At 38.5% G+C, this 9,851-nt stretch overlaps 1 protein-coding gene across 1 annotated transcript; it reads right to left on the reverse strand.

Moving 5' to 3' along the window:
- Positions 1 to 726: 726 nt before the first annotated feature.
- LOC149244769 (putative LRR receptor-like serine/threonine-protein kinase At1g67720) lies at positions 727 to 5,179 on the reverse strand. The gene is made up of 12 exons (XM_089371636.1): positions 5,083 to 5,179; positions 3,974 to 4,100; positions 3,805 to 3,876; positions 3,266 to 3,334; positions 3,095 to 3,166; positions 2,923 to 2,994; positions 2,300 to 2,750; positions 2,008 to 2,134; positions 1,836 to 1,904; positions 1,448 to 1,637; positions 1,222 to 1,354; positions 727 to 1,102 (listed from the first exon to the last, which is right to left on the reverse strand). Exons 1-12 carry the CDS (start codon positions 5,177 to 5,179, stop codon positions 869 to 871), a joined length of 1,713 nt encoding a protein of 570 aa, XP_089227762.1. The 3' UTR covers positions 727 to 868.
- Positions 5,180 to 9,851: the final 4,672 nt, after the last annotated feature.

A 9,851-nucleotide genomic window follows, 5' to 3' on the forward strand; every position in this document is an offset into this window, starting at 1 on the left:
ATATGATATGGCATGTAGCTATATCTTGGAGTTTCTTTTATCATAGTATACTTTTTGGATAGTTTTTTGGTTTATTTTCTGATCAAATTTCTGTTATGCTCTTTAGATAAAAAAATATGCATTTATGAATGGTTTAATATGATGGCATGTCGCTATACTTTGGAGTTTCTTTTATCAGAGTAGATTTTTTGTAAAGTTTTTTGGTTCATTTTCTGATCTAATTTGTTGAAAGTTTTTTGGTTTGTTTTCTGATCTCATTTGTTTAGAATCTGAAAGCAATTCACTGAATTACAAGTTTCACTGGTGAATTCTTCACCATGTAAGTGCCCCAAAATTTTTATTTTTTAAAGTACTGAATCTATATATACAGTCCAAAAACCAATTTAAACAACATAAATGGAGATTTGACCCCAATTTTTTTTACCATATTTCTATTAAGAAAAATAACAAGTAAAAATTACTCTTATTTTATCTGCGTCTTTATTCACTGTCAAAATTATTCCATGCCATTGAAAATTCAATTATTAAACTATGCCGGCAAACACTAAGTATACAACTTGTTTTATACAAAATAACTACTGCCACTTCACATAACTTAACTACGGGTAAAGAAAGAAATTAAACCACGACCTGGGAAAGTGTGAAATGCATAATTCAATCAACAGAAATAAGAAGTGACATTCAGAATTCAATCAACAGAAATAAGAAAATACAGAAGATTCTGGCTTTTCAGCAACATCTGAAAATGCACAATAATAAATTTTGTAAAAACAAGAAGCCTTCCTATAAACGATGTTATCACGATGATGTAAACGATGGCCCTTCTCCATTCAGCCCATAGGCACAGCGTACGAACTTATCTAACTGCTTAAGAAATAGACTGCGCTGGCCGCGTGCAAATCTCCTCAAGTTTCATGGCCTCTCTGAGCTCTTCCACTACTTCACTCACGCTTGGCCTATAGAACGGTTCAGCTTTAACACATCTAATGGCTATTTTGGCCACACGAGTGACGGATTCTAGGTTGTAATTTCCACCCAACCTTCTGTCTATGATTTCCTCTATTTGTCCAGGAATTGCATCCATTTCCACGAAAGGTGTAGCCTGCAAATACACACATTCATTATTCTTGATAGTATGTAGAAGAAGAACAACTATGTAGAATGTTCAAATATGTTCGATTGAGTTATGTGTTTTCTATAATTAATGATCGGATTCCATACCCATCGAATAATGTTTAGTTTATCTACAGATAGTTTTGCATCTATGGGTGGTCTACCGCATATGATCTCCAGCAAAACCACTCCGAAACTATACACATCACTCTTATCGGTCAACCTTTCTGTGCTAAAATATCTGTTAAAGAACAAAGGGTTAGATAAGAATGCTAACAGTTCCATTAGAATCAAGAATATTGCAAAACCAGTGCAAGTTATGTGGGTGATATACTCTGGATCGAGGTATCCCGCAGTGCCTTTCACCATAGTTGTAACATGAGAAGCCTCCCCATTAATCCATACCCTTGACAGACCAAAGTCACCCAGTTTTCCATTAAAGTTGCTGTCTAGAAGGATGTTAGCGGTCTTGATATCCCTGTGAATAATCTTCGGGGTGCACACTATGTGCATGCATTCCAGTCCTTACAAATAGAAATAGAAATAGATGGATTATATGAGAAATATGGTGAAGCATGATTTTCCCCTCTAATGACGAAGTAGAAATCTATAACATGCCCGTGCTATTTTTCTATAATCAACACTTAAACCAAACTACATTTAGATTCTAATTTTTGCTAGAAAACACTGTACTTCAAAGCAAAGAGAATTTAAGGAACTACCCTGTGCAGCATCTAAAGCTATTTTGAGCCTTCTCTTCCAATTTAATTCGGAACTTTCTGGACTAGGACCTGGGAAAGAAAAATAAGAACCAAATGAGAGTTGGATTTTACACGGTCTCAAGCAAACATATGTCTGATGAATATATATATATATATATATTTATATATTTACCATAAAGGCGGTCCTTGAAGGACCCTCCAGACATGTGCTCGTAAATAATCATAAGTTCTCTGGATTCGTTACAGTGTCCCAGTAGAGATACCAAGTTCTTGTGATGGAGTTTAGAAAGAACGTCAATCTGTTCATCAAGTCAACTCACATGATCAAATTTTTTTACTATACGTGCTTATCAGTGTCCCAAAACCACTATCCATGTTGTTAAATACATTATGAAATTGGAGGCAAAAATTGAATTGCGATGAGAGGTGAAGCATTTTTCATGGTCTAATGATGTCAGAATTACCTCATTCAGGAACTGGTGAATTCCTTGTTCGTTGAACAATGAGAGAACCTTTACCGCTACTTCCCTCCCTTCGGGCAATTTACCAAAGAACACCGATCCAAACCCGCCCTTTCCGATATTTCCTGTAAATTTTTGTGTGGCAGCCATCATGTCCTCTAGAGTGAAGGCGCGGGACTTTGTTAGATTAATTGGCACCATAACTGTTGAGTCAGTCAATTCGATGGAGGCAATGTCTACACCATTTTCTGGGCCATTTATCACGCCATTGCTTTCGGTTGCGACACATTTATTTTTCTTGTGGCGATAGATAATAATGCCTGCGATCAAGGCTAGAGCGCTGATTAAAATTCCGCTGAACATTAATCCCAGGAGAACCTTCAACTTTTTATGTTTTGACTTTCGTGCCGTACATTCCCTTTTACTCCGAAGTAAGTATGCGTTTCCAGAGTAACTACAACATAAAGGTAATGCAATAAGATTAATGAGAATTTAAACTCTATTCATAAATATTCTCTATGGCATTTTCTATTATATTATAGAAAATATTACAGAAAATCTGAGCTTCAGATTCTCAAAATGGGATTCAAGTCAAACATAAGGTATATAAAATAGCATATGATTACCTGAGTTTCAACCAGCGATCGAGGAGAAGTTGCGCGGGAATTGCACCGCTGAAATTATTGTTCTCTATATTCCTGGGATAATAAATATAAAAAGGTTGTCGTCCTAAACTTCTTAGTTAATTCCATTTAACCTTGAACCAAAACGTAAATGGGAGAAGAGAGGAAGACGTACAACTCTTTAAGGTTTTTCAGTTCAGAGAGCCACTCTGGAACAATGCCGTTGAGGCTATTGTTTTGTAAATATCTGTATGATAACAAAAGTTAATTGTGGTTTTGTGAAAATACGGAGGAAAAATAATATCAATGAACCAAATGAAAAAACGTATGTTTGATATAAACTTACAGTCTCTCCAACAAGGTTAAACTCGATAAATTTGGCAACGATCCACTCAAATGATTATTGTCAAGAGATCTGCTAATTTCAACATATTGCCGCTTTAATATAATGCTCAAAGACAGACTGTGTTCCCTTCATAAACCGCACCAACAAATTTTATGTTGCTATTTGGAGACTTATAAACAGTCCATACAGTTAAGACATGCTAAAGTATATTTGGAAACACTTGTCTATAACAAATATCTCTACAAATCTCATGTTACCTACAGACTATTACCAATTTCACTGCAAGACAGGGAGACATTTTCAGATTTTATAATCCTCATCCATATTTAACTTTTTGGTGCAATATTTCTTTGAAGGGCTATTTAGACTTAGACTTAGGGTCATCCTCAGGTGGATTGCATTGCAGATTTCTGAGATCCGGTTATCCAATGGACATGACATGAGACATGCCTATTCTATATTCAGAATATTCCAGAATCGGCAATGAACATAAACTTAGAATAGCAACAGATAGGAAAAAGGGGTATGATTCTACTCACACTTTAACTAATGCAGTCAGGTTTGCAATCTCATTAGGAACCGATCCTTTGAGATTCCTTCCCGACAAATCTCTGGCAACAGGAGTATTATTATCGTCAGGTCTTATAATTTCACCTCCAAATCTGGACATCTATATAAGCTGCAAACAAACTAAAGAATTAAACTTACATTTCCGAAATTCTTATGCCTGAGGAGCTGTTGTAACAGTTAATCCCGTTCCACTTTATCAAATAGCAAGGATCGGAAATCCAACTTTTGATGTCAAAACTATTTTTGATAGCGTAAAGAGCGTCAACTGCAGTTAATTGCAAGGAATCGCTTAGGCATTGAATGATCTGTAGTTTTTAATACGATAAGATTAGTGTTGGGTATTTTTACATGGAGAAAATACCAAAAACCATTCAAGCAAATACCACAGCACAGAGCCAATGCTCTGTTTCCTTTGTCCAGGATCATTTGCAGAGAACCTCTTTAATAAAAAAATTAACTCAGAACACAGTCCATTACACAGTAAAAACTTCTATTGATTTAAAACAAAAGACTGATACAAACTTCATCCTCTGTGCAAAGAGGGATTCAAAAATAAAACTCTGCTGCTCTCATAGATTTTCCACTGCTGTGGATATTACAGAACAATTTCTTGCTGCTCCTATGTTTTACAATGGCAAACAAACATTACATGCCTCCCCTGTTCCATTTTCCGCACTGCTGTGCGTTCAACATTTACCACAAAATTACATACTCCACTGCTGTGAAAATTACATAATCTTCTGTTTTACAATGGGGGTCAAAAACAATTACATCACCTCTTTCATATCTCGCACTGCTGTGCGTTTACAAAAATTTGCTCCACCGAGCGCAGCCACAACATAATACTATTACATAAAAAAATTAACGTGGCCCATAACCATATTAAATGGCCTACACCTAAACTTACATAAATGCATATATAAAAATATAAATGGGACGTATGCCCATAACCATTTAAAACGGGCCTCACCAAAACTTACGACCAACCATTAAAACCATTAATTCTTCCATCGCAGACAGGACGACAGTCAACCAAGCTTTGTCCTCACTCCACGCAAAAATTCTGACTTGACGTGGACGGGCTGCAACTTCGGAGATCGACGGTGGAGAACACGCAACCAGATCGGACGACGGAGGTTGATATCGGAAGGCACACAACTGCTGAGCTTTACCTCCCGAGAACCTTACGTTGCGTTACGTCAGTGGTCATCCACGTGTCTGCTCCATATTATATCGGAGTCGCTCACCGGAATATCCCTTCGCCGGCAAATGGTCCCGAGATTTTCCCGGCACCGGAAAATGGCCAATACACCGCGCTCCTGACTCGACGCCTGACGCTGCCATGACTGCTGGTTTCAAATTTGGAGATGCGGGAAAAATCTGAGCGGTTTTCCAAAACTGCTGAGCGGTTGAAATTAGCATTTCAACACTCCCCTTTAATTTCAACTGCTGGGCATTCAATCTTACCCAAACACTTCCTCACATCGAGGGATTCTCCAACTGCTTCTGATGCAGTTCATAAACAAACAATGTTGTCTTCCTCTTAATAGAGGGATTAACCTGAAACTGTGCTTAAGAGCACCTTCCTCATGACAGAGGGATTCACCATAACAATGTGCTGAAGAGCACCTTCCTCATGACAGAGGGATTCACCATAACAATGTGCTGAAGAGCACCTTCCTCTTGACAGAGGGATTCACCTGTTATAAAGAAACATCTTCCTCTCAATAGAGGGATTCACCAATGACTATGTTGAAAAGCATCATCCTCTTGATAGAGGGATTTACCAAATGACTGCTTCAAGTGCAGTTCCAAAACAAACAATCATTGCACTGCTGTGTGTGCAAACTCATTACAATGTTCTCCTATGCTGATGCATATTCTCTGCTGCACTGTTGTGCCATCTTCTTTACTGTGTCTATCCCACACTGCTGTGTCTACACTTGTACTGCTTCTGCACTTTTCAAAGACAAAATACTCTGTCTTTCTTGGAACAATTACACTGTCCCAATTTACAAATTTACACTGCTGTGTGTAAACATTTCTTGCACTCACTGTTGTTGCATATATTGCATATCAATTCAATGAACAACAAATTCATTACATTTACCTTTACTGCTGTAAGGAAAATTTCTTTTGCAATTGCTGCTATTCAAAACTTCTTGCTGCTGCATTTTTTTTCACATTTGCATTTCTGTGTGCTTCTCCTTCTTGCCATCATGCTGCTGTCCATAACTTCTTGCTGCTCCATTGCCTCTGCAATTTGCACTGTCGCTGCCTTTTGTTTCATCATACTGCTGTGTGCCCATACTCTTGGCACTTCATTCTCCACAAAAAAAATATAGGCTGCTGCCTTTGTTTATGCACCCTTGCTTCACACAATCTTAGTCTTCATTTTTTTTACACAATGCACTACTGTGCAATTCCTTTGGCTTTCTGCTGTCACACACATTCTTATACATCCAGTGTGCATTAAAAATCTGTTGTCCTTGTTTTTCTTTAAGCATTTCTTTGCATGCTGCATTGCATAAAAAAATACATTTTTTTTACTGCTGTGTGAAAGAATTTCCTTGCATTCTCAGCCACTGGGCATTTACGTTCTGCTGCGTTTTGCCTTCTTCTCATTTTCTTCTCACTGCTTTGCATTTTCATTCCCAACACAAAACATTTTTATCTGCTGTGTATTATACTCACTCTGCTGTGAGTATGTTCTCTCACGTTACATAGACGGAAACTACCTTCCATTGCTATGCATTTCAATGCATGTGCATCATAAAAAAATTTCAAACTGTTGTTTTATGTTTTGTCCTCCCACTGCTGTGAGGGTCTCCATGCTTTGCATTTTTCTCTTATCTTGCTGCTGCTCTTTACATTTCAGCGTTGCCATCTTTTCTTCTTTATGCATTTCTGTGCATATTGCATAAAAACAAAGCAAAAACATTGCTGATTTCATCACTGTTGCATATTACCTTTCAGAGGGATTAACAAGGATTTCATTTGCAACTGCTGCGCTGCAATACATCCTTCATCAACAAATGACTGTTAATACAGTTTAGCAACAAAAATTACAAGCTCCCCTTTAATGTGTGCTTTTTTTTTTTTTTTTTTTTTTTTTTTTTTTGGCAAGTTTTCTCAAAACAAACTTAGATCAGCTGCGTTGCTTAAGGGGCTTTCACACTGTATTTCTTTTCTTCTCCATACTTGTGTAACTTTCTTCTTTTGCATGGGTCTAGCTTGTGTAAGAGCCCATGTCAAGTTACAGTCATGTGCCATATGCCCAATGTTATGACACTTGAAACATTCAACATTTTTCATGAATGACATTTCATGATTTCTTCTAAAATTGTTTCTTGGAGATTGTCGGGGACCACAACATCTATCTCCATGAAATGCTCTACAGTCTTTTGCCATATGACCAAAGTTTGAGCAAGCATAACAATAACCATAAAATGAACTTTGGTACCTGGGAGATGGAGGTTTTCTTGATGCACTTCTGAAGCCTTGCTGCCTTGAGATCCTTTGATGATCACCATTGCCTCTTGCCTCTTTGACATCAGCTACATTTCTTCTTGAAGCTGGTTCTCTTCTTGGAGCAGGATTCCTTCTATTGCAGCCTTCATTTTTCTGCTTGCCTTTGCTGGAACTAGGAGCATCACCATCTCTTTCTGGCTTCTTCACATCTCCTTTGCTTAGAGCATCTTTATTCTTGTTTGAGGGTTCACCTACATACCCAAGTCCTGATTTATCAGATGGAGATCTGTGATAGCTGAGCATGTCATCCAAAGCTTGAGAGCTTTTCATGATCTTGTTCATCCCTTCAACCTTCTTCCTGAGGAGGACAATCTCTTCTTCCAACTTTTCACATTCATTACTTTTCTTTGCTAGTTGTTCCTCAGTTTCTTCCTTGCTACGAGTAGCTTCAGCTGCTACTATTTTGAAGGAGATAATATCTGTCTTCATTTTGGAAATTTCTTCATCTTTTGCTTGACTGCTCTTCATTTTCTTTTCAGCTCCTTGTGCCTGCTTCTTGGCTTCTTGTAGTTCGGACTTAAGGGAGGAGACCTCTACCTTGTATTGTCCAATCTCTTCTACAAGCTTATTCACTCTCATGTGCCTTTGTTCAAGTTGACTTGTCAAGGCATCTACCTGCTTCTTTGCTTCATTCAGCTGATTTGTCATAGATATGACTTCTTCATGATGTTTCTTCTTGCATTGGTCAAGCTCCTTCTTGAACTTGGCTAGCTCTTCATCCCTTTCCTTTACTTGAAGCTTGATGAGGTCAAGCTTTTCATTCTCAGCTTCTATGATGGGTTCTTCTTGACTCATTGTCATGGTCAGTGCTCCCTTTGCATGAAGGTCATGCAGTCTGTCCCATATATCCTTTGCTGATGTATATTTTCCTAGATTCCTCTTCACAGAATCAGGGAGTCCATCCAAGATTAGTTTTGCTGCTTGTGCATCATACTCCATGGATTCTTTATCCATCTTGCTGTCATCAATCACTGACTCCCAGACTTCAATCCCCTCGGACATTAGGAAAGCCCTCATCATTATTTCCCATACATCAAAGTTTCCATCAAACTTTGGGGTTTCAAGTAAAATGTATTCTAATGGATTGCCTTCTAGTTTAGTAGAGGGGGGAGACACATTTTTAACAGGCCTGGAGGCTTTCTTCTTTGACCTTGCCATTCTTATCTAGGCTTTAAATACTTGACTGTAATTTTTTAAATCACTGACTGTTTCTTTCACAGTAACAGAAAGGAAAGCTTTGAAAAATACCTTAACTCTTTTGGCTGAGTCTTCACTCTGCTGGAGAAGTTTGACTGCTGCAACCACACCTTCCTTCAGCTTCTTTGAGTCTTCAAAGAGCCTGGACTAGCTCTGATACCACTGTTGGGTATTTTTACATGGAGAAAATACCAAAAACCATTCAAGCAAATACCACAGCACAGAGCCAATGCTCTGTTTCCTTTGTCCAGGATCATTTGCAGAGAACCTCTTTAATAAAAAAATTAACTCAGAACACAGTCCATTACACAGTAAAAACTTCTATTGATTTAAAACAAAAGACTGATACAAACTTCATCCTCTGTGCAAAGAGGGATTCAAAAATAAAACTCTGCTGCTCTCATAGATTTTCCACTGCTGTGGATATTACAGAACAATTTCTTGCTGCTCCTATGTTTTACAATGGCAAACAAACATTACATGCCTCCCCTGTTCCATTTTCCGCACTGCTGTGCGTTCAACATTTACCACAAAATTACATACTCCACTGCTGTGAAAATTACATAATCTTCTGTTTTACAATGGGGGTCAAAAACAATTACATCACCTCTTTCATATCTCGCACTGCTGTGCGTTTACAAAAATTTGCTCCACCGAGCGCAGCCACAACATAATACTATTACATAAAAAAATTAACGTGGCCCATAACCATATTAAATGGCCTACACCTAAACTTACATAAATGCATATATAAAAATATAAATGGGACGTATGCCCATAACCATTTAAAACGGGCCTCACCAAAACTTACGACCAACCATTAAAACCATTAATTCTTCCATCGCAGACAGGACGACAGTCAACCAAGCTTTGTCCTCACTCCACGCAAAAATTCTGACTTGACGTGGACGGGCTGCAACTTCGGAGATCGACGGTGGAGAACACGCAACCAGATCGGACGACGGAGGTTGATATCGGAAGGCACACAACTGCTGAGCTTTACCTCCCGAGAACCTTACGTTGCGTTACGTCAGTGGTCATCCACGTGTCTGCTCCATATTATATCGGAGTCGCTCACCGGAATATCCCTTCGCCGGCAAATGGTCCCGAGATTTTCCCGGCACCGGAAAATGGCCAATACACCGCGCTCCTGACTCGACGCCTGACGCTGCCATGACTACTGGTTTCAAATTTGGAGATGCGGGAAAAATCTGAGCGGTTTTCCAAAACTGTTGAGCGGTTGAAATTAGCATTTCAACAATTAGCAGAGCTGCGCACTTACTATCTT

The sequence above is a fragment of the Pinus tabuliformis genome, chromosome 8 (genome assembly GCF_031772625.1).
Source record: "Pinus tabuliformis cultivar Carrire ecotype Pingquan chromosome 8, CPIR1, whole genome shotgun sequence".
Lineage (NCBI taxonomy): Eukaryota > Viridiplantae > Streptophyta > Pinopsida > Pinales > Pinaceae > Pinus > Pinus tabuliformis.